A 25592-nucleotide genomic window follows, 5' to 3' on the forward strand; every position below is an offset into this window, starting at 1 on the left:
AACATTTCACCCTTGAGCCACTGAAATCGTTGTCATTGAAAGCCATCTTTATTTTTAAAGCACTGTGCTCCCTCTTTCAGAAGGGAATGTGGCTCCCAAATTTGGGTGTTTCTTTAAGGTCTTACCACTGAACCATGTTGCTGTTTTGCAGGTATCTTTCCAGGGCTTTAATTCCAGGATGCTCTTTAGCACTGTTTCTCAAACTTATATATTCCAGGCCCCTCTGATTCAGTAGGTGCGAGGTCTGGGAATCCAGTATTTTCAAAATCCTCAAGGGAACTGTTATCATCAGCTCAGATTTAGGAACATTAATTCCTACAAAGTACTGAAACAAAATTCTTGAAATAAGGAATTCTCCTCGTCGCCTGCTGGGTGTGTCATGGTTACATGACTGAGTTTTTATTAAAAGGAAAAAAAAACACCCCATTCTAAAAACGGAACAATCCTATCTGTACAGTACTTGCTGAAAGAGTTCCCTATCGGGAAAACTCCCAATTCCGAATTAAATACAGGGTGATGACGGCCCGGATTTGGCAATCCTGCTGCTGCTCCTAGGTCTGACTGATCAAGCTCTGGCCTCGCCCTCAGCTGGAGCCAAGCTTTTCCTTCCTAAGAGCAGATCCCCGAGGGGCGCGGTGGTGGTGAGCTGTGCCACCCCAGTGCCGGTGGGTGCGTCCTTACAGAGGTACTAGACACTGGGGTGGGCCGGGGAGGGGCTTTCAGCGCCACCCCTGCAAGCGCAGCCATTCCTGAGTGGCGCGGGCAGGGGGCGTGGGGAGACGTAGGTGTATTTATTCTGACATTGCAGCAGTGTGTTGTCAGAGCTGTGCGAGGAGCTGTCCCGACCCAGGGAGCTGGCTTGTTCTTCCCAACAGGCTAGGAACCCAGCGTCCTTGTTGGCCAGGTGGGGGCGGTCGTGATGCTGTGGCTGGACGAGCTGAAAATATGCGGGAGTCGCGGAAGTCCCTTTGGGGTGATGGGGTGCAGAGTTCGGCTCAGCCGGGAGCGTTGAAGGCGCGGTGTCCAGCTCAGCCGTGGGGTGATGCGGCCGCGGTGTCAGGCTCAGCTGGGAGGTAATGGGAGCGCACGGTCAGGCTCAGCTGAAGGTGATGCGGGTGCAGAGTCAAGCTCAGCCGGGAAGTGATGGGAGCGCTGGGTCAGGTTCAGCCAGGCCGGGGCCAGCGGCACAGCGAGGAAGGAGTTCGCAGCTGCAGCTCCAGGAGCAGGTTGGGCAGCCTGCCCCGGCGGCGGTGCGCGGGACCGAGGTCCCTGAGAGCGCAGGGACAGGCTCCGAGTGCCGCAGCCCGCAGCTCGCGCGGAGCCGGTGTGGCGGGAGGAGCCATGCGCGGCCACCGCCTCCTCTCGCCTCAGGCTCCTCCTCTCCCTCCACCTCCTCGGTCCGGACTGCCCGCCCGCCGGAGCCGCAGCAGCTCGGCCCGGAGAGCCGGGTCGCTTGTCTGGCTGGCGGAGGCTGAGCGCGACCTTAGCAAGCCGCGGCGCCCGCCGACCAGGGACAAGCGCAACTCCGGGGAAGGCGCTCTGCCCGGTGCTGCCGCCTTCTCCCCATAGTCGCCCGGACGCTCCGGCCCGCTCCGCGGGGGCTGCGATTCTCCTCCTCTTCCTCCCGAAGGGGAAGGAGCAGGAAAGCGGTGCAGCTCCTCCGGTAGACGGCGAGCCGAGGCCCCTGCCCGGGAGGCTCCGGACTAGAAGAGGGGGAGGAGGCGGCGGAGGGAAGGCCGCGACACTTCAGGGAGGACAGTTTCACCTCCAGGCTGCGGCTGCGGCTGCCAGTTTCATAAAAGCAGCGGCGGCGGCCGAAGGCGCCGGGGCTCAAGGGACTCCTTGGCCATGGAGAGGAGACCCGAAGCCGAGGACGCCAGGAGCTCGGCTCGGTCTCTTTGGACCGCTGTGTAGGCACCTGAATTAGCCGACGCTGAACGGGAGGGGGAAAGGTAAGAAGGGATGGGGCCACCCGCCCCGCCTCCCTTGCTGCCCCCTGGGGGCCACTGTGAAAACGCAGACCAGGAGTCTCTCTCCAACCCCCGCACCTTCCCTGCTCCCGGCGGTTTGGCATTTGGGCATTTCTGCAGAAATGGAAAACATCCTCTCGCTCCCCCCACAGCCTCACAGCACCCTTCCCCCCTTATCACTGCGCGCCTCCTTTTCCTTCTTTGGATTGAGAGTAACGAGACTACCCTTGAGTAAATCTTCACCGTAAGAAAGGGTCTTTGGGAACCTTCGGTCTGTGATTTCTTTCTCTCCCTCTCTCTTTTCATTACGTTTAAGGGGAAGGAAACAATGGACCTTTGAAAGTCTGTGTGAACAGCTTCAAACTTTCTGGAGAGGGCTGGCGTGGGGGAATAAACCCCACAGGAAGCCGCCTCCAGTGAAAGGTTGATGGAATGTGTGTTGCAGAGTCTCGGCTTCAGTCCGCACGCGCCTATGCCTTTGGGGTGATCTTTGTCTTTTCACTATTCTCTGGGGTTGTTGGGCCCTCACCCCCACCTCTCTTTCTGTTAAAGTAAAGCGAGGCTTTAAAATCGTGTGCAGCTTAGCACTGGACACCAGCCTCAGTGGTGAGGCTACATCTTTCCAATGCAGAGTTGTGAGGTCTTGGCAAAGTGTGGGGAGGGACCCTGAGGATCCCAAAGTGCTGCAGTTAATGCTAGTTGCTACATCCCTTGCGGTAAAACCTAGGACCTGACATCCCTTGATGCTCTCTGCTGAGGGGTGATGTGTATCACCAGACCTAGCCCTGGAGCAGAAATCGCTCACTTAAATTCCCTAGGTAAGGTTAGGAAAACAGTCTTTGATACATGTCTCCTTTCATCAGCAGTGGGGTTTAGGAATAGAGTACTTAAATGTTAAGAAGTTTCATTACGTATAGGAGCCACTCACTGGCCTGTGTTCACCCTTCTTGCTTGGGGGTGACTATGTGATGTTGCATAATTGCACGTGCAGAGCCTACATAGCTGTCTTCCTGACCTCTTACCAGAACAAAGTGAGAATTTAGAGGAAGGGGGTTGGTGGAAGGTTTCACCTGACCTGAGGGAGGGCCTGAATCTTCCTCACAGCCAGGCATACCTGTGGGAAATAGCTCTGTGTTAAAAACAAACACAGTTAAAGGATTCGGCCTTAAGGTTATTTGGTTGGCTAGAGTGGAGCTGTTACTGTTTCTTTAACCCTTGGAGGAAGCTTGCTGCTTTCCAAGTGGGTCTGGGCATCATACTCTGGTTGTGTGCCTTTGGCTATTCAAAGGGCTCTTTTGAGTTTTGCATTTATGGGCAAAGCTGAAGAAGGTGCTTCCTCTGCTTAGTAAATATTGAGTGTAGCACCTTTTGGTGCTTTACATTAAAATCACTGCCCTCAGCTTTCTGTGTATCTGCTCGACAGGATCACAGTGCTTGGGAGTGAAACTGGGAAGTCAGTTTTCTGGCTTCAAGTCAGCCCCTCTAATGTGTTTTATCTCATGAATGTGTGTTTACAGGCTCAGATAACTGAGGTTGGAAGTGAACTCTGAGTCATCACTTGTTCTACTTTAACAGTCTGTGCCCAAGTGAGCAAGCTGAGGACTAGTCACTGTGTGTGGAGAGGGAAGTTGAATCAGTGAATCTTACATGATGTCCCTTGTAATAGCTAATTGAGTAAAGCCTCCCTTCTTGATCTGGCCTGTTACCCACAGATTTTCTCAGAAGTCTTTGGTTTCACAACTGGAAACCAGAATGGGACAACACCTTATTTGTATTCTTTTTTTTTAATATAAAGATTTTATTTGTTTATTTTTAGACAGAGGGGAAGGGAGGGAGAAAGGGAGAGAAACATCTATATGTGGTTGCCTCTCACACGCCCCCTACTGGGGACCTGGCCCACAACCCAGGCATGTGCCCTGACTGGGAATTGAACCAGTGATTCTTTGGTTCAGAGGACAGCACTCAATCCATTGAGCCACACCAGCCAGGGCTATTCCTGTGCAAGCCTATTCTTGAGCACCTTGGATATAGAGGAGAAAAGCAAGAGAGTCAAGTAGTTGTGGGCCATACTGAAGTTGAAATGCTGCTACTTACTAGCAAGGCACCTCTGGGCAAATTTCTAAAGCAAACACTAAAGAAAAAATTTTAAAAATTACTTTTATTTATTGATAGAGAGAAAAAGAGATAGAGAGACAGAGTGAGCGAGTGATTTGTTATTCCACTTACTTGTGCATTCGTGGGTTGCTTCTTGTATGTGCCCTGACTGGGGACTGAACCAGCAGTCTTTGCGTGTGAGATGACTCTAACCAACTGAGCTACCTGGCCAGGGGCACTAAAGAAAATTTAAATGATTGCTATCAAATTCACAGTTTAAGGCTCACTTGGGATGCTGTATGTAAATGTGTAGCTTGTAAAGTGCTGTAAAATACAAACATTGCATCATGCACCCTCCCACCCACCTCCCATTTAACTAACAATTATTCATCACCTGTTGTGTGTCAGACTCTACAGAAGCAAACTGAATGTCTGCCAGCTCTGTGCAGTTTTCTTGTTTGAGGGAGGGAGGTGGATAGAGTGGCTGAAGCTCGGGAGGGGGCAGGGAGCCATGGTAATGTGTGGTGGCTTCCATTTATAAAGGCAGATGAGACAATCTCTGCTATAGAAGAAATGAGTCTAGCCTAGGAGAGAAGAAACTGAACAATGAGAAGGCCCAGGAAGTGTGTGTTTAGAGTATTTTGTGTAGAATGCTTTGAGAACCCAAAGGAGGACCAGAGTTTTTTGGGGGGAGGAAGGCAGAGGAATTTAAGGAAAAGTAAAATTTCCTAAATCAGAAAAAATAGTAGGGACTGAAAACTCATCAAAAGTACCATTTCGAAATGGAAAGATTAGAGGACTTGAAATAAGAACTGAGTTTAAAACAAGGCTCTGACAATTGCTGACCATTTGTTATTGGGCAAATCCCCCAATTTTTCACACTTGGCTTCTTCATCTGTAAAATGAGTTCAGAAAACTTAATGGAATTCTTGGAGGATTAACTCAGATTTAACCTGCTGTGTAAATGATAAAGTACCATACAAGCTAGAGTCTTTTGGTATCAAAAGGTACTTTCAAAATATGTGCTTTTTAAAGCTATAAATAAATACAAGTCATAAGGTAGTCTGATGGATGTCAGCCACGGATTTCTGTTTTGTTTGAATAGTGCAAGTCTTCAGACTTGAGGTTAGCTCTTGTCATATGGCACTCCTCACTCGTTCAGGCATCCTCGCCTTTGGAAATCTGTTCATTGCATTTGGCTTGGAGCACTGCTTGGAAGGATGGGTTGTGCGTGTAGTACATCAATTGAGGGATGCTTGTCTGGGTCTGTTCTGTGACTTCCATAGCTTTCCTCTCTCTATTCTAGCAAGATGAATATAAAAAAAGGAGGAGAAAGCTATGCACCTGCATTGTTGAGACCATAAAATCATCCTTGCTAGATGGTTCCTGGACTTTTTGGGGTGATCACTTTCATTAGGTCTCTAAATGTCTAATCACTGTGTTGTATACCTGAAACCAATAAAATTGTATCTCAGCTGTAATTGAAAAATAAATGGATAAAATCACCCTAGTTTAACTAGTTCTCTGCATTTGTAAAGAGATGTAATTTTCAACTACGCTGAAAGAAATGCTGTTCTCTCAATAACAGCAGCTGCTGTCTGGGTGAAACTTGACTCTTTAAGCACTACTTATTTAACATACTTGCCTTACTTCTGGTCTTGAAATGGACTGAAGTTCCATTTCAAGACTTGAGGTTAAAATGTCAAGACCTGACATTTTAATAAATGGCCTTTGACAGAAATCCATACTCAGATGTTTAAAATGATCATATTCAGTGTGTCCTTTCTGGGGAGGAGGGCAGCGTGAATGTAAATGAGTTTTCAAGTTCGTGCTACACATGCTGGATCTGAGCATGTTGTTTTAAAGGGCCTTAAAAATAATAGTAAAATGAGGAAGTCGAGACCCAGAGAGGCAAACTAATTAGGTAAGGTCATATCGTAAATTAATGGCTAAGCAGGGACAAGAACGCCTTTGTCTATTTCCAATTAGCATTTTTTCCCTCCAATGTACTCTAATTTGTTACTGTTTGGTTTTGTTAGTAATTTAGTTATTTTAATGTTTTAAGGTGAAATTATTTGCGTTTGGGCTTAGAAATTCATTGCACCCAAGTTTAAGGCAGACACTCTTAACTTTTTTTTACACAAGATATGTGCATGTAATGGGGTCATGTTACTTGCAATAAATTTTTTGTCACATAAGACCCTCAATGTAAACTTGCATTTTCTATATATAGTAAAGAAATTTCAAGTATTGTAGAAGTGAACTTTTTATTTTTAAAAAATATTTTATTTATTTATCCTTAGAGGGGAAGGGAAGGAGAGAGGGAGAGAAACATCAATGTATGGTTGCCTCTTATGCGTCCCCTGCTGGAAATTGGCTTGCAACCCAGGCGTGTGCCCTGACTGGGAATCAAACTGCGATCCTCTGGTTCGCAGGCCCGTTCTCAGTCCACTGAGCTACACCAGTCAGGGCAAAGGTGAACTTTTTAAAAAGGGAAAAAAACAAGTTCCTGGAAATGTTATTCGGGTTTGTGTTATGAATCATTGGGTAGAAGCACATAATCATGTTTGCACGCTCTTTTCTTTTCCCTGTACTTGCTTGAGGAAGCCTTTAATGCTGGTTGTCAGGAACTGTGTTTAGCAAATATTTTATTGCATTCCAAAGATGTGCAAGATGGTGTACTGGTTGTTGTGAATAATACAAAGATGAAGGAGGCCTAGGGTCTTTATTAAAATGTCTGCTTTAAAAAAAGGGAAACAGACTCAGAAGCTGTGTATGCCCTAAAACACCAAATTTCTATTGCCCAACAAATCAGTCCTCTGATCTGATTTGTTTCAGGCACAGGTGCTTCGAAATTGTTGTATTACACTAACCTTTCAGCCAGATTTGTAACAAGACACTTGTTTTCATAACATGATGACAAGTGATAAACATTTTACATTTATTTTATCAGGGCTCCATCTTACTTTGGACAAGAAGCAAAAACCAGGCAACATTTGATGGGGTTTTATATTGCAAAATTTGCCTAGAAGAGCTGTGGTAGTCTTAGCTTTAATATGTGTTTAAAAAATGGCTTGTCGCTGCACAGAAGTGCGATGGAACACTATTGTTTCCTGAAAGGGTTGCAATTTAAGGCAATCCATGGTGAGCCACCGAGAAAAGAATTGTCCTGGTTGGTTCCGAGTTCGATGTGTCTTAAAACATGTGAACATCTACCACAAATGAGATGTCCCAGTTATGTTTGATTACGAAGTTTCTCCAAAGAGGGAAATTGTTATTGATTTGGGGCTCTTGCCTCATTAATGGGTTGTATTTGGAGCTGATAAGCTTTCTGTTGTCTTAATGGTCTCCACCAATAGGGACTCACTTCCTTGAAGGGTGAATTGTTTCTTTACTTACAATGAGGTTGCAAAATTAATTTAATGACATTATAGGGATTAGAAAGCTTAAGTTCAGCACAGGGACAAATGCCTGATTTCTGTTTCAGAAAAAATGACTTACTGTTTGGTTTTCTGACTGTGGCACAAAGAAACACACACACACAACATCGTTTTTTTCATGCCATCAGTGTTACCAGTATAAAAAAATAAACTTTATGTGAGGATTTAAAAACGATTATACCTCATTAATGCAAAAGATGTGGCTTTAATTGTTTAGTAGGTGTTTCATGATAGCCCTTCCCCAGTCATCCTTAGCATCCTCAAGACAGAAACAAAGTTCTAGCAATGTTGAGAAACTCTGTCCCGTAGGAAGTAGGTTGTGTATGAATGTATAGCTGAAAGGTCAGATGGGGGGTGAATTGTCTTTTCAGCATGGTTAATAATGTTTTTGATGCATGCAGTTGCTGCTTTTCCAAGAGCCTGCACTGATTTAGACACTGCCTGTTCCTACCACGTGGCCAGCCTTCACAATGTATGGTCAGCTCATGGGTAACTTTCCCCATCTGCCTGGTTACTGTCATCTGAGCTTGGCTTTAACCCCAAAGTCTTTCCTCTTGCTCCCTGCTTGTGCTTGCAATATTTGAGCTCATCACGCAGCCCCTTTTTGCGTGCCCTGCTGACTGTATTCTCTCTCTGTTCAGCCATGCAAAGTTCAGCCATGCAAAGTCCCACCACTGCTCTAGTGCTGAGAATTGCTCATTCACTGGGGGCCCTGCCTTTTTTCTCTCTGGCACTCTCAAATTTTGAGGAACATCAGGGGACTGTGGAGGAAGTGTAATAAGGTTCCTTTGGTAGGCCTAGGTTTCACACGACCCAGGAGGACAGGCACCGTGGCCGACTGCTTTGTATTTTGGCCTGGACCTCTTTTGCAAGTGACTCTTCCTTCCAGAGAATATAAAGGACGTCATGAGACTGTTCCCCCCCCCCCCATAATTGTCACTGCTGGATGGTCTGTTGTCATTTTAGTGGCAGAGGTGGTGAATTTTAGTTCACACACACAAAGTAAAGAAACTATTAGGAGTAGTCTGATTATATACATTTGGGGAAGTAAGTTTGCCAGGGCTCTTAAAACTGCAAACTCTGTTCCCTACCATAGGGATTTAATAAACTCAGGTGATCAGCTCTTTAGACTCATCACCCTAGTCTCTTTGCCCCAGCATGCATGGTAATTACTTTTTACTCCGGTTATCTCCCGACCCCTTCAATCCCGGCCTTTGAACTCCTTGAAGGGAGAGACTATGCATAGTTTATTGCATTGCTAGGTCCCCATCGAGTAGCAGAGTCCTTGTCTTATGGATGCTCAGACTTGAATGTGTTCCCCTTTTGGCAAGGCTTTACCCTCAGTGGTTAGGACTATGTTTAAAATAGGCTGTGTTGTAGATATGAGAAATAGTACACTTGTGCTCTGGTCCTGGCCCTGCCATTAATAGACACTTTGCTTTGATCCTGGATTGAATAGCCCTGGATCTCTTCAGTCTGCACATCTCATTATTCATGTGGAATATTTCTTAGTTTGAAAGGCATGTCAAAACATACTCATTATACGTTTCCTATTGTCATTGCATTTTGATGTTTGTATATCAGCAGATCATGAACTTTTGGTACATCTGTGCCTATTTATCAAACACATCTCTACCGGTCGCCCCCCCCCCCCCCCTTTAACATTCTACCAACATAACTTCCCTGGGTCTTTCTTCTCGGGGAGTATTTTAAAGCTTTGTCCCTGGTGCTTGACAGGGAATTCAGCACACAGGCAGCTCTGCCCTTTGCTATAACCTTAATTAAATCAGGTCAGACTTTGGTTTTGGTTCTTTCTTTCAAAGGCCAGCTGCGAGGCTGATGACATGCCTGTGCCTGCCATTGTGTGCCTGTGCACGGCCATCCGTCACTGTCAGCAGGTTGAGAGCCTTTCCCCTGTGTCCTCCCAGCCAGGGGGGCCCGAGGGCGAAGGGGGATGGTCTCAGGGCAATTGGGAGGGAGAAGAGAAAACAGAACAGCTTTTCAAAAGAAAGAATTGAGGAGAAAAAAGAATCTGAGGAATAATAGGCGGAAAAGGGAAACAAGTGAAAAGCAGGAGACTGGTAGGTAACGTGACCTTCTTTTTTCCACAGTTTTCCACCCTGAGAAACAATCTTCCTCCAGTTTGGTTTGCCCTTTAGTTCTTCCACCCAGAGGCCTATGGGACTTTACTTTTTAAAATCTTTTATTTTTGATGGGGCAGGGAGTGTTAGATATTCCGCACTGTCACCCTTTCTGTAGACTGTCACACTGTGGGTGTGTAGATCTGTATTCTTCCGCTTCTGCTTCTCTTTTGTTGCCCGTGCTAATGTTCTCCTGCCTTTTTGCTCCATCAGCCATCTTGGCTTTAGGGTCAAGCCTTGCTTTTCAAGGACATGCTTAACAGACTTGAAAAAAAGACAGGATTCATGAGTTACGTGGTGGCAGAAAAGTTAGACATCTGCCTGATGTCCCTGGCATAAATGAGAGAAATAAATGAATTAAAAATATTTCTCAAAGATCACTTATCTAACTTTAAAAACAGGAAAGTATTCACTTGGTTTACTTTGGGCATTAGATATCATACATAAAGATTCTTTGTTTTGAGGGCTCCATATTTTAGCAGAAGATTCCGATGTCACTTGCTGAAGATAGATCCACTTTCATGGTTGTAGCTAACTTGCCAATCTGAATTCCTTTAATACAGATCCATAAGCATTGTCTTGTTTTCAATAGAACAAACTCTTAGACTTTGTAGCTAATTTTTGTTTTCCAAGGATTTACTATTCCTTGACAATAGTTTTCTAGCAAGAGTACACCATAGTTTAACTGAAAAGTGAATTTCTAAGCAGGAAAAAAAAAACACTTATTCTAACTCACATATTTATTCCAGCTCAAATGCTTAGTGGCCAAAAAAATTTTTTTTCAGTAAATTTAGTCCTTTTAGGACTCTGTGTTTGAAATGTTTCTTATTTTTCTGTATGACACTTTAACAGTTAGCATATATTGGGAGAGTTGTTTCCTCTTCAGGGAGGAGATAATGGGAACAAAACTAGAAGTCTGGTATGTGTTGGTGTTTACATGTAATAGTAGCTTAATTTGGGGGAATATCATCCATCATACGTGTCTAAGTCAACGAAGTTTGAAAAAAAGGCGGGGGGATGGAATGAAAGTTTCTCAGCCCCTTATCCTTTCACTTCATCGTGAGAGGTTTATAATGAAAGGTCGGTGCATTCCCCTTCCATTTCTAAACATTGGCCTTGGCAAGATCAGCTTAGTAAAAGTGACCCAGAATCATTGTAAGTAAACTAACTGCGGAATGTCTTGTTTCTTGGGAATGTGCCAGACAGTTGCAGGCGATAGTGCTCATCTTGATTCTGAGAGTGGGAACAAAAGACAAAAGGGCTAAGATAAGTAGAAAAGTGCCGTAATTGATAATGGAGAATGTGTCGTGTGCAATTGTGTGAAAGCATGGTCCTATCTGGAGATCACAGGGTATTTGATTCTTTGCGACTAAGCCTACACAGGGCAAAGCCCATCTCTGAACTAAATCGAACTTCATTTCCCCTCGCCATTTATCTATTTTATATTTTCAAGAAGTTATAGGTTTAGACCTAGCATTTATGCTGGATTTCTTCATAGTGGTTGTAGAACAATGTGTTTTACCCTGTATGCTCTGGGAATAGAATATGTAAGGAAATATATTCCTCTAAACTATATGTGAAAGGATTCCTCCTGAAAACTCTTTATTTCAACATATGTTTCTGGAAATTTTAATACTATGTAACTATGTATTTAAATACATAGTTTAAAATCACAATCTTCATGAGAATATTGATCACCTTTAAATATTTATTTGATAATTTGACAAATTAAAGGTCCTAAAAGTCAACTGTTTAAGTTTATTTCTTACTGAACACTTTTGCATGATTGAGGTGTCGGGCACATTGTTTATCTGTAACTGCAGACATGAGCTGAATCTAAAAAACTAAATGAAACACCCTACATCCCAGCCCCTCAAAAAATCCCAAACCTGAAAATCACCTTGATGTTATTCTCTGTTGTTTTTCTCCTAAAATGGAAAATTGAAATTTGGAACCATTCTCTGAAAGTTCAAGGCTGTTAGGAGTTGGTTAAAATTTTATTAGATCATAATTACTGGAGATTATGAACATCAGTCATTTGTGTCCATGGAAACCCGTGAACACCTCGCTTCCTGGTGTGTTTTACTTTATTGCCATGATGAGCACATGAGTCAATATGTTGTAAAGACCAACTGCAAATCTCAATAAAAGATTTTGGAGAGTTACATTGAAACTCTTGTAAAAAGACTGTAACTTGACTGTAACAGGTTGGGTACTGTTTTAAGAATTATGTCCTTGATCAAAGAAGAAAAATACTTGATGAGACCATGCCAGCTTCTTGACTCTTCTTACCAGCCTGGATTTTCCATGAAAACATATGTTCTCATAACAAGTATAGGCAGGATTTAAAAGAGCTCACATGAGACAACATCCCTGTGTTTTCTTTAGGTGTTCAGTGTGGTGGGGCCGAGATGCATCGCACAGCGTCAGCAGCAGGCCCTCTGTGTTGGGTCGGTGGGGCTGGATGATGGAGCTTCTCATAGGGCCTACAGTGCAGTGTATGGAAGTGAACATGTCTTCTCTGTTAGCATCTCAGCAGTTAGAAGGAGCATGAAAACTCAGCCCTTTTAAAGAGCCCTTCTTAGTTTTGAGTTACTGCTGCTATCTCTGTATTGAGAAGACTTTCCAGACTTTTCCTTTCATCATAGCATTTACTGGCTGCCAGCAGAACAATGTAAAGTAGAATGGAACATTTTCTTTTTTTCCTATGTGCCTACTGCATTTTAGCAGAAGATTCCGATGTCACTTGCTGAGGATATATCCACTTTCTGTAGCTAACTTGCCAATCTGAATTCCTTTCATACAGATCCATAGGGTTTTAAAACTGTTACAAAATATTGTGAAAGGCTGAGCTTGTCTTGATATCTTGCTGCTCTTTATCTTTCGAATTCCTGTCAGTGGTTGTTAGCTAGTAATACCTTTTACCCACCAGATTGTGTAGTAGGATTGCATTTTGTAAAAATTAATGCGTTGACTTTTTTGGCTTGAATAGTAAACATTTTCAGTTTTTCCCCAATTCCAGGAACCTGATACAGAGAGATTAGACAAGTTTCTTAGAGCCTCAAGGATGTCAAAGAAGGATTAAATGCAAAATTCCTGTGTGTGTGTGTGTATGTGTGTGTGTGTGTGTGTATGTGTGTGTGTGTGTGTATGTGTGTGAGAGAGAGAGAGAAAGAGAGAGAAACTGTGACCTACGTTCAACAAGCATTTTATTGAGCACCTCCTATGTATAAGCTCCTGTGAGAATACTAAGATCAGTATTAAGACCTCATCCCTGCTCTTAAGAAACTAGTAGTCAACTGTAGGAGATGGACAGGTGGACAAGTCCATATATTAACTGAAACATAAGGCAGAAAGCAAGACAATCTAATAAGAGTTTTAAACAGAGGACAGGAGAAAACAGGCAGGGAATTTGTGAAATCCTGAGAAGTTTTCAATGGATGAGATAGGCACCATGTTTGAAAACTTTAAATAATGAAAATAGCTCAGTTTTCTTAAAAGCATGTTTTTTTTTTTATAGTTTACCCCTCAACAATCTTCTTTAGTATCCAAAATTTAAAATAAATTACTTTTTTGATTACTTATTGTAACATGCTACCAAATAAATTAACTGAATGCTCTTACCACTGTATAAGCCAATCCCACCTTGAGTAACTATTTGAGGTTATACATTCTTTTATCCAAGTAACAATTTTACTTAAAATAACAGCAGGTTTTTAAGATGTTTTTTTCTTCTTTTTTTGTGAGTGCAACTGAGAATTAGACAAAAGTACTAGGTTTTGAATGCTTCCCACTTTTCACCATTTGTATTTGCATTTTGTAAATCGGCATGATGTTTTCATATTCTTAGTAGTTTCTTTCATTATCTTCTTTAAATATTTGCCTAAATTTCCTGTGCAGAGTTTTTATTGCATGGTTTTATTTTTATTACCAAGCTTTTGGGGCTACCACTTTTTATTATTCACAGTAAATACTTGTAAGATAACTCTTTCAAGGAACATCGAAATAACAAAAATTGTGCTTGAAAACCTGTGTGGACTTTTTTTTTTCCAAATTCAATATGAATGACTTGGGTTATGCCCCATTTGGATTATGCTTAGAAGTTTACCACAGGCTGTAATATGTCCTAAAATATGTCATTAACTATGGATGTGTCCCTTCTATATAGTATGTGCTTCCCACTAAGGATGATTTAAATGAATTTACTGTGTATTAAGTAAAAAAACATTGGTCTTTAGTAAAAGCTTTAAAATAACTAATAGTACTTGCTGCGAAGTCTTGAAAGCCGGAGGAAACTCATCTTCTCTCTTCTATTAGGGTTTTCCTTTGTTCTCAGGGTCCCAAACTCAATGCTACGAATATTAACACCCTTATAGATGAAACAGTCACTGTTGAGATAGCCTGGGATCCTGACTGTCATTTTCACAATGTTTATTTGATCAGTTTCATTCTGCCTTGAATCAAGTGACTTCAAATCGAATTTAGGAATTGCATTTTGTGGGGATGCTGTTAATCTTTTGTAGTTTCTTCCACAAGAAACTACAGGAGCACAAGAGCTCACGATTGCTTCTTCAATGAGTGAAGTGTCACTTTTTTCTCATTAATAATTAAAATCGTACGTAGCAATCAATATATTTTAAAATCATTGTTTCATAATACTAGTCCTAATGTAAACTCATATAAATGTAAAGTGAAATTCTAAAGCATTGTATTTGTACCATATATCTTTAAAAAATGTAATAAATTGAGGACATTTGCATAAACTATTTTTTGGTTATACTTAGAAAAATGCTTTTGCATTTATATATTTTTCAGTAAAACAGCTATTGGGCTCAGAATATGTAAGTAGGAAAACACAGTTTTGCAGAAGGGGTATAGGGAATACACAACCATGATTATTTTTGATTTATTGATATTTTAATTCGGGGTGGACACCATCTGAGTTTTCTTGGTAGAAAATACCGTTTTGTGAATGTGAAGACACAAATTACTCCCAGTGGGGTGGTGACTTCATTCAGCCTCTCCCTGCCCTTTATTTTATTGCCCTACGTACTTCTGGTGACACATTATCTCCCACAAAGGGCTCTGCAGCCCTTCAAGGAACAATCTTTCTCACCCCAAAACAATGAAGTGTCAGATGATCACAGCTTCAAACAAAAGATTTTCCCTTCCTTCAGAGCACAGCACAGTCACGATTCCCCTCCCCGCCTGGTCAGGCTGGCGCTCAAGAATACCTCCTTCAGTCCTGTCTTTGATAACTGGCGAACATAAAGCCGTCTTTGTTATACTCTCATTTGTTCCGGCAGGTTGAACCATTGTTTCATACTGCACCTCGGCACATGCGGCACCTCACACCGGCTGTTCTCCCTGCGCCCTGGACCTTAAGCTTCATCTAAACCCTGGAAACTGAGTGCTTTTGACAGACACACAGAGAATGTTCTTTGCTGGATATAAAGTCAGCGTTAGTTCCTGCTTAAATGTCCTTTCTGTCCCCATTAATTTCCAGGTCATTTGGTTCCTGGGAACACTTATTTGTGATTTCTTTAATGACCACATTTTGCATTAATGGATTTGCTGTAGTTTAGAGCAATTTGGAGATACCCATATTACTAGGATCTTACTGTTTTGGCAAGAGTGGAGGGGGATTCATTATAAGGGTATTGAATGAAGTCAGATGACTAGGAGACACTAGTTGTTGAGGAAGGGAAGTAATGGAACAGGTTGAATGTCATATTTCTGAAGCCACTGAGCACATCTTAATTACTCACACTCATTGCATTAAAAGGAGCGTGTAGCCCTTTCTGTGTCTTTCACTTGGCAAAGAAACAATAGTTAGTAAAGTTTCATCAAAACTTACTCTTTCATTCAAAAACTCACAAGTGCTTACTATAAAGAATATTTTAAAAAGAACTGTCTTTTTTGTGTGTGTCAGCTTCTTTTAGGTAATAAAGAACCATGTATAGTCTGTTGAACTTCCGAGTAAAGAATTTCTGAAACATTACTATGATCTTGCAACACAGTTCTAGCTACACCCTTGCAAAAATCATTCTTTGAAATTACTGCCTCTCAATTGCTCTGAAAAACACATCAGTGTAACTCTTAAGAGCCTGAACTCTAGAGTAAAAGTACTTGGGTTTGAGTCCTGGTTCTCCTGTACACTAGCTATTTAACCTTTCTAGGTCTCAGTTTCTCGTGTGTAAAATGGGGATAATGCATCTTCCTATAGATTTGTTGTATTAAATGTGTTAGATGAGTTAATACACATGAAGTGTTAGGGACAGTACCTGGCAGTAAGTGCTCTATGAGCGTTAGCTATTTTTTGATCCTCTTAACCATAACATTTGAATATCTGCTATTTTAAAAAGGAGTTGGAGGATTTAAAGAGATCATACGGAGTTTAGACTTTCCCCCTAAATGAATTCACAGTGTACAGTTAAGAGATCATAAAAGTAACAATTCGTAACACCTTTTACCATGAGACGAATCCAGTGGGGAAAGGAAGCACTAAGCATGAGTGCTTGTCTGTTGGAAATTGTTAGGGCCTCCCTGTGGTCCTCACGTGACCGGTGGCCTTCAATTTGAAGAACTTAGAATAATGGTACTCAAATGATCAGCACCTGCTTCTGTGTCGCCAGGATATTGTTTTAAAAATGTAAAACCCAGAGCTCTTTCTGCACCAACGGAGCCAGAATCACAGGGGTGGGGAGCCCAAGAACCTACATTTTTACAAGCTTCCCTGGTGATTCTTAAGCACAGTGACCATTGAGGACATTTGCCACAGAAGAGTATCTCTCAGCCTGGGTGTTCATGAGAAACGTGTTGGGAGGGGCACATTTAGAAGGTAACAGGTGTTTAGATTCTGACTCAATTGTTTGAAGGGGGTAGGCATTAACATTAGCAGGTGACTATAATGTGCAGCCAGCATTGAGAAGCAGGAGTATTAGAAGATGATTAGTAATGGTGATTAGTGAAATATAAATAATAGTTTATTATATTAGATGTTGGTATAAGAATGTCCAAACCTGTAGAAATTTTTAATAAAAATTTATTTGAGCCAAACAGGATATACCTGGAAGCAAGATTGCAACAGACCGATAAAAATTAAAAACACTTTCTAGAATAGCAAGCGGTTTGCAGCTTCTTTCTTGCAGGGAATTTTAGGAAGATTACATAAAGTGGGAGGAAGCAAGGCAGGGATTAGAGTACAGGAGAGTTAAAGATTATGTGCTCTCCTCAGGGTGGTTTTGCTTGAGGGGCCTGAAAAGAGTCATTTCAAAGGAGTGTACACCCACATGCACAGAAACAATAGGGCTTGCTTAAGACAAAGATAAACCTTTTACTAAATAAGTTCTTTGAGCGTGACTACCTGCCTTGACCTGCCCAGTTAGGAATTTATACTCAGATCACCCTGTTAAGTTACTTTCCTGAGAAAGCCCTTAAATTTTTTTTTTAAATCCTCACCTGGGGACATTTTTGTTCATTGCTTTGAGAGAGAGAGGAAGGGAGAGAGCGGGAGAGAAACATTGACGGGAGAGAGAGGAATTGAACAGTTGCTTCCTGTATGCACCAGTACTGGGGATTGGGCATTGAGGATTGAATCTGAAACCTAGGTGTGTGCCCTGACTGGGAATGGAACCTGCAACCTTTTGGTTACAGGACAGTGCTGCAGCAAACTGAGCCACACCTGCCAGAGCTAGAATCTCTTTCTGTCCACACAGGGATATAAGCTGACTTGGTATTTTAAAAAGTCATTATAGTGTTTCCCAGGGACTTAGGAGAAGGTAGACATGGGGCATCGTTGCTGAAAGGATGTAGAATCGTTGCTGTTTGGGATGAAGAAGTCCGGGAAATGGGCGGTTTGATGGTTGTGCACCGTTGTGAATGTCCTTGGTGCCACTGCACTGTACACTTAAAAGTTGTTTTAGATGATAAATTTTATGTTGCATGTATTTACTACCATAAAACATACTGAACAAAAAACCATTCCAATTCTCACATTTCTGAGCCTTAATTTTTTTTTCTTTTCGCAGTGACAGTGTATCATGCATGCCACCAACTCCAGGGGACGCTCCCCTGCTTTCCTGCAGCCTCAGAATGGAAATGGCCGTCGCTCGTCTGGTTATGTTCCAGGGAAGGTTGTCCCACTGCGTCCCCCTCCTCCTCCAAAGAGCCAAGCTTCAGCCAAATGTCCCTCCATCAGACAGGAAGCCCGGGCCAGCTTTGCTTTCTCACCTGAAGAGCAGCAAACCCACGGAGAAAGCCAAAAGCAGAAGAGGCACAAGAATACTTTCATTTGCTTCGCTATCACCAGCTTCTCGTTTTTTGTTGCGCTTGCAGTCATTTTAGGGATATCCTCAAAATATGCTCCAGATGGTACGTGTATGTGGGTGTGCATATAGAACACGCTCTTTTCTTTTGTTTGTTTTTTGATTTATGTACTTTATTTCCCAGGTTACCATGTTTTTCGGACTATAAGATGCATCCTCCCCCCCATTTGGGAGGAATAATGGTTGTTAATGCTGCTGTTGAGTTCTGTTTACATGAAATATGTTATTCAGGTTATTAAATAGTTTAGCACATTTTTTGCTTCAAGTTTTTTCCCCTATTTTCCTTCTCTAAAACCTAGGTGAGTCTTATGGTTCGAAAAATATGGTAATTAACTTGGAAAATAGAACATATTCTAGGAAAGGGAAGAAGGGAAGGAAATAGTAGAGTAAGATTAAAAAATTATTTTATCTGAAGTTGGCTCTAACTACCTAATATACTCATATAATTAATTAATATGAGGCGTAACTTCTGAATGAGAGCCATTGTTAAAAGAGTCCAGGGGAAATGAAAGAATTGAAGGATGGCCCTTCCTCTCCATTCAGTCACTTGGTCCCAGTGCTCAAGACAGCCTTGGAGTATTTCCGTTTGAAGTGCTGATTTTGGGGTCCTTACTGAATTCTGGCAGCAGCACAGTTTTATCCTTTGTGGGAGGTATGATTTTCCGCTGAAAAGTTTTAGTGATAAAAGTCACTACTATCATGATAAACTACCTTTGCTTTTTTAAAAGTATAAATTCAGATGACAAGATTTGCATTCTGTAGTTTGCAGCTGGCTTGCCTGAGGAGTGTTCCGAGAGAAGCCTCAAATATGTTTGAGGAACAGCGTATATCCCAAAAGGAAAACCTCCATTTGGAGGTGTGGTTTCTCAATCATTTGTCTAAAAATCACTCATTACTTCCTAGTTAAACATCCTGTAGGGAGGCTTTAATTTTTTGATGGCCTTTGCTTTTCCAGGTGGTAATATGTTGCTATTTTGGGTGATTTTGAAGACATTTCTTGGCCTAAACACCGCACCAACAAAGACTGGCCTTATAATGGAATCCCGTGCACGTGAGGGGTCCCGTGCATAATGGGGTCGGTGCATGTGAGCATCACAGGCCCCGGGCGGTGGCAGCAGCAGCAAAGCAGAAGAGCCGTGGCTGTTACACAGTTCCCAGAACTGGGAGCCCACAGTTCCCGTCCTTTTCTTCGTCTACAGCATGTTTTTGTCCAATTAGATGCCTCTTAAATGGGTAGAACATTTTAGAAGCATTTATAAGACTGATAAATATTTTTTATTTCGTGTTCATGGGTCATTTAGGGGTTTTTATGGGCTTTAAGTTTCTGGGGAGAGGTGGTATCAATACTTCTACATAGACCTGAAGTGAGAGAGAGGTTCATATGAACATCTTTCTGGATCACACCAGTAGACCACATTGTGAACTTGTAACAATGTTCTTCACTGCACATCGCATTGACATTCCCCTTTTCTCCAGCAGAATAACCAGGCTCACTTGCTGTTGATTCATTCTTTCCAAGTAATTTTCAGAAAAGGGATGCTAAGTTAGTGGAAAAGCAGAGCTGAGATCTGTAGCTTTAACTGATGTTTTTATATTCTGTCTAAGACGTTGAATTGCTGATGAATCATTGAATCAAACATTCTTCAGTTTCATTTTTGGCAGTATAAGTGCAGAATATCAGTGGAAAGATTTGGTATGCTGAAATATTTTCAGGGCAGCCTCACTGTGGTTATTGCTCTTATATAACTTTGATAATGCACCCACTGCTTAACAAGTGCGTAGCTGGGGAGATGGGGTGGACTGAGCTATTTTTCTGTGCTTTTGGCAGACCACACATTTTCTCATTAAATATACTTTATTGGAAGGAAACAGCCAGGAATTTTGGATGATGGTTCTATGAAGCATGCCTTCTTGGGGAATAATTATAAACAATGAAGTGGAATTGTGTAACTATTTTAACAGTAGTAGGCTCTAGGTGTCAAGACTGGATTTCCTTCTCCATAGCTGAGGACAGTGCTTGATACATGGGGCATACGCTTCTGATACAGCATTACAGAGAATTCCAGCTAGATGTTTTATGGAAAGAGAAGGAGCTAGAAGAAAAGTTCAAGAAATCCTCAGTATTAAGTCAGAACAAATTTAAGAAATTCCTTGTTTATTTGATGGGAAGGAGAGTTTAGGGGTTATTCTTAGTATCAGTGATGATCGCTGATTTATCAGAATGAAGTAACAATGACTATGGAGCTCCTATGAGAAAAATTAATTCCATGACATGATTGCCAAGGTCTTTACTCGTGGGACTAATCTGAACTGTAGTAGTTCTATCACCGCAAAGAGAAAGCGTGAGCCTAGGGCAACACGAGTGCTTAGAAATAACATGTTGTACGCCTGAAACACATATACTTTTATTAACCAATGTCACCCCAATAAATTCAATTAGAAATAAGGTGTTTGCATTAGTGTTACACATGTTCAGAAGGAGGAATCAGAGTTTTCTTTCTATAAAAAGCATCTCTGTGCAGCACCATTGCTTTGCTTTTACTCATATTATCTCCCAGCGTGTATGTACCATCTTCATATGATCACCAAACATATTTTGCCTGTTCTGTGACTTGTTTCACTGAAGCTGCCTCAGGTACTTGCCACCCCACCCCTCCTTTCTCTGAGCTCTTTTGCATTTAAAATAATTACCATATTGTTAAATATGTAAGTATTTCATATATTGTGGCATTGTCTCCCAAGCTGGAATATAAACTTGGAGGATTGTGGGATCATTGCTTTATATATGTAACTATATTTATAAAATATAAATAGATATATTTTAAATAAATCTTATGGCATCCAGTATAGAGTGGACACATTTATCATGAACAAGTATTAATACTTGATCTTTAGTGGATCTAAATTGGTATGAGATACCCCCCATTCAAATTGTAGCAGAAACCAAAGGTGTCATGCATTAAACAGCTGTAGCAATGCAGAACACTTTTATGTTTTCATCATCACCTGTTCAAGAGGAAGGTTCTGCTTCTAGTAAAGGGCCACTGCCAGTAAAATAACCCTCATTTCTGAAAGGGGAACCTCCACATCACTCAGTGTGCCCAGTAATCTTGGGTTGGCTTCTCTAACCCATGGTTTCCTCATCTCTGAAAAGAGAAGTCCTGTCTTTGGCCATTTGCTTCTTGCAGTTTTGGTGGGGAAAGTACATGTCTGAAATTAGCGATATTTATCAGCTGCTGCCATTGGAGGGAAGAGGTGCTACTGTCACCTACTAAGGATTCACTGTGCACAGGAAAGAACTTGGGGAGATCTAATATACATACTACATAGCAGTTTCCTTTTTTCATTGACCAGTATGTTGTGAACATATTTTCTTTTCTAAAACAGCTTTCTAGTGTGGGTCCAAGGACAATTCACTGTTGATTTACTTCTAGAGTGGGTGATGATTCAGGGAAATTCCATTTTTACTTCATGGAGTTTGACCGGAATTAGATGGTAGCAATTTAGTTTTGTGGTGAAACCCTTTCTATCTGTGGAGGAAGTAAAGGATTTGACATACCTCTGCTGGATTGGCAGGGGTGGGATTTCCACCCTATGGCAGGGAACTAAAATATGTAAGCCCATTAGTTGCAGATTGCAATAAATAATGCCAGAGCTTGGATTCACCTAAAGGTATCCTTGCATTTGGTTGGGTTGATGGGATATTGAGGTTGCGTTGTCTTACAGAGAATTGCCCAGATCAGAACCCTCGTCTCAGGAATTGGGATCCGGGACAGGATTCTGCAAAGCAAGTTGTTATCAAGGAGGGGGATATGTTCCGTCTGACCTCAGATGCCACAGTGAATTCTATAGTCATACAGGATGGAGGTAAGTCATGGTCACTCTCTATGGGAACTGCAAGCTTGCTCTTTACTATGAGGGCACATTTGATGTTGTTTCTGTAGAAAACTATTAGTCTTCAGGATGTGGTATCACTCCAGCCACAGAAACATGAAAAGTTCCTAAGGCAGAACCATAGAATTCAAGAGCCAGAGGACTTTAGAATCACTCAAGTCAATACCCTTGATTTGTAGAAGAGAAAACAGTCCCAGAAAGTGATTTCTTGTAGCCAGCTCTTTGGTAGAGCTGTGGAGAATGATGAGAAAACTAACCTGGTTAACATGTAAAAATGAGATTCAGGTTTGTAGGCCCCTAGATTTCTGGAAATGATTTATTGATAAAGTAAATGGACTGAAGCTCATATGCATGGGCATTTTAGTGTGTTGAGATGTGAGCTCTTTGTTTTTTCCTTCACTATGTTTTGAAAACAGGTTTAATTTTCTATGGAGACTCTTAGTACATTCTTTCTTCCCAACTTAACTGCAGAAGTGTTCCCCTTCTAGCCTCAAGATGAAACTATTTCTCTGTGTGTCAGAAAAATGTTTTAGAAGTAGACTGACCCTAGTGTTGTTCTCCACAGGACTGCTTGTATTTGGGGACGATAAAGATGGGTCCAGAAATATTACTTTGAGGACTCGTTACATCCTGATCAAGGATGGTGGGGCGCTTCATATTGGAGCAGAAAAATGCCGCTATAAATCCAAAGCGACAATTGCCTTGTATGGCAGGTCAGATGAAGGTGAAAGTATGCCAACATTTGGCAAAAAATTTATTGGAGTGGAAGCCGGCGGGACACTGGAGTTACACGGGGCACAGAAGACATCGTGGACTTTGTTGGCAAGGACTCTGCATTCCTCGGGCTTGGCCTTCGGCTCCTATGCCTTTGAGAAGGACTTTTTAAGGGGCCTCAATGTGAGGGTCATTGACCAAGACACAGCCAAAATTTTGGAAAATGTGAGGTTTGATACCCACGAATACCACAATGAGAGCAGACGACTTCAGGAATTTTTGAGAGTCCTGGACCCGGGACGCATTGTTGCTATAGCTGTTGGAGATTCAGCCGCCAAAAGCCTCTTACAGGGAACCATACAAATGATCCAGGACCGGTTGGGAAGTAAGCTGATCCAAGGCCTGGGCTACAGGTGGGTACACCTTAGTACTCTCTTTCCTAGCTCTGTGTTGGAGACTACGTTTGTATGAGAGGAGAGCGAGGGTGGAGAAACAGCACAACGCAGCCAACTTCAGGTCAGAATGGCCACCACCATTTAGAGGTCTGGTTGTCTCTTTTGCTTTGAAACGTGGGACTGGAGGACAGGATACTGGTTACAGAAGCTGGTTCCTTGGCTTTGGTTTATGAAGTTTTTTATGAACAGTGGTGTCAAGGTTCTGAAAAGAATGGAAATATGGAACAGGGAAAAAAATGGATCAGGAAGTTTAAGGACAATTTACTCTCCTCTTTCATAACCTCCTGAAGTGTGTCATGTGAAACTCAGGCTAATTGAAGCAATTTAGGAGTTGAAAGGTTGGAGTCCAATTTCTTGCTAAGGTGTGAAAGTTGTCTTAAAAGCCTTAGGGGGTGGAACATACACAGTTTCCTTGTTCTTTCTTTTTTGGAATCCTTTGCATGCTGAGTTGCGTTTGCTGGTTTGAATGACGCAGGACTGTGGAGGGCTGGTGGAGAAAGGAACCGGTAGGAGGGGTAGGAAGTTCATTGAGATAGTAGGAATCATTTCCACTATTTATGGTTCTTGTGCCGTATTCTAGTTAACCCTGATTTCCTAATGCAGCCACGAGCTGGCTCAACACTTAATTCAAAAAACAGAAGTTTCAGTTCTGCTTACTGCCCTTCGTCAAGTCGGGGAATATTTGCAGTGGGATGTAGGAGGATTTCAAAACTCACATATTGAAATGATTTAGTTATTGTTTTTGATGGTTGACCTGGTTATTATTTTTTCTTTGGAAATTTGGTTGTTGGAATGCAGTATTACCTACGGAAATTTGGAGAAAGTTCAGTGAGTAGAGAAAGGGGATCTGTAATGTTTTAAAAATGCTTTTTGTTCCTGCCCAGGAGCATTTAAGAGGTGCTGAGAGCTGGGTATCTGTAGAAGCTTAAATGAAATGACACTGTCTCAGAGCCTTCAATTGAGATGGTGGATAAACAGAGACCTAAACAGATAAGCCCCGAGCAAGAAAACACTTGCTGCATCTGCAGGCAGTAATGAGAGCGTGGTCGGAGGAGCCCCCACACCGGCCTGGGTTGGTCAGTGGAGGGTTCCCAAAGGTGAGGGTGTTTAGGGCTGTGCTCTCCAGGCAGATGGATGGAGGTCTGCACAGACGGAGTAGAGCATGTGTGAAACCTCAGAAGTGTTTTCTTTAAATGTTTATCAAATATAATACACATACAGAAAAGTGCTGAAGACAAGAATATAGAGTTCAGTGACTTGGCACAATGCGATATCTGTATAGCTACCACCCAGTTCATGAGATAGAACATTGCCAGTAGCCCAGAGGCACCCCCCTTCCGCCTCCTTTCCACTGATCACTTCCTCTACTCACCAAAGGTAACCACCCCTGATTTTGTGGAGAATACCAAAGGTGAGGGATTCCTGTTTTTGAATTTGATATAAATGAGGACAAACAATAGATCGCATTTTGTATCTCGTTGCTTTGCTTGACTCTGTTATTGAGAGTTGTCTAGCCATACTTCGCTGTGTATAATGTGCACCCACGTTTTAGTACCATGTATAATCTGCATTATACGTGGGAATCAGTACTGTGCATGTATAATGTGCATCCTTACTTTCCCCTCAAAAATTTGGGCCAAAAAGTGTGCATTATACACTTTTGTATATACATGGCAAAATATGCAATGTTCTTGCATGTCATGCTGGCTCGTTCTCATTGCTGTTCATTTTTGATTGTATGCTTATGCCATGACATATTCGCTCCTGGGTAGCTGGTTTTCCAGTTTGGACCTCTGTTATAATAAGTGCTGCTTTTGCCGGCCTCTTGATGCACATGTGTACACACTTCTGTGGCTCATAGACGTTGTGGCGAAGCATGGTCTTTTCTAAGTTAGATTCCTACTTTTTCATTATCCAGTAATGCCAGGAGTTACAACTTTTGTTTCTTTTTTTAAAAAGATTTTATTTATTTACTTTTAGAGAGAGGGAAAGAAGCGAGAAAGAGAGGGAGTGAAACATTAATGTGAGAGAAAAATTGAACGGTTGCCTCTCACATGCCCCTCACTGGGGACCTGGCCCGCAACCAAGCCATGTGCCCTAACTGGGAATTGAACCGGCAACCTTTTGGCCCACAGGCTAGTCCTCAGCCCACTGAGCCATACCAGCTAGGGCACAACTTTTGTTTATAACTTTATGCTATTATTGTTCTAGACTTGTGTGATCATAAGCTATGATATTTTCGAATATTTTGTCTGCCCTTTTTTGGAGGGGGCAGTTACATTCTCCTGGTTTCTCAATTCACTTTAAAATATGGCTGCTGATTTGATGGAGGAATTAGAGTCGTGATCCTTTGCCAATGTTCCACTGCTTTAACATTATGTCCAGTGGACATAAACAAACCCCCTTGAATATCATGTTCTGGTGCGTTGAAATTTTCCTCAAGTGGAGGAGGAAAGGAGTAGGAGTGTTTTGGAGACACTGTCGGTAGAATACAACATTGTTTTCAGTGGCTGATGTAGTCCTGGTAAATAAAGGAAGGCTTTATTATATCTCTCCT

General features: G+C 42.1%; 1 protein-coding gene across 2 annotated transcripts in view; it reads left to right on the forward strand.

Annotated features, from left to right (window-relative positions):
• The first annotated feature begins 826 nt into the window (after positions 1-826).
• The window catches only part of CEMIP2 (cell migration inducing hyaluronidase 2), a 73047-nt gene continuing 48281 nt past the window's right edge, over positions 827-25592 (forward strand). Inside the window, exons 1-4 of one of the 2 annotated variants that reach the window (XM_037155022.2) lie at positions 827-904; positions 17676-18018; positions 21699-21839; positions 22432-22993. In XM_037155022.2, the coding sequence (XP_037010917.2) occupies positions 17688-18018; positions 21699-21839; positions 22432-22993 (1034 nt within the window). In that variant the 5' untranslated portion in view covers positions 827-904; positions 17676-17687. Of the gene's footprint in view, positions 905-1446; positions 1953-17675; positions 18019-21698; positions 21840-22431; positions 22994-25592 lie in introns of those variants that run through there. The other variant, XM_037155021.2, reaches the window with a different exon arrangement.

This window comes from Artibeus jamaicensis, unplaced genomic scaffold, assembly GCF_021234435.1.
Source record: "Artibeus jamaicensis isolate MK-2021 breed Jamaican fruit bat unplaced genomic scaffold, CSHL_Jam_final scaffold_1964, whole genome shotgun sequence".
NCBI classification, from domain to species: Eukaryota; Metazoa; Chordata; class Mammalia; order Chiroptera; family Phyllostomidae; genus Artibeus; species Artibeus jamaicensis.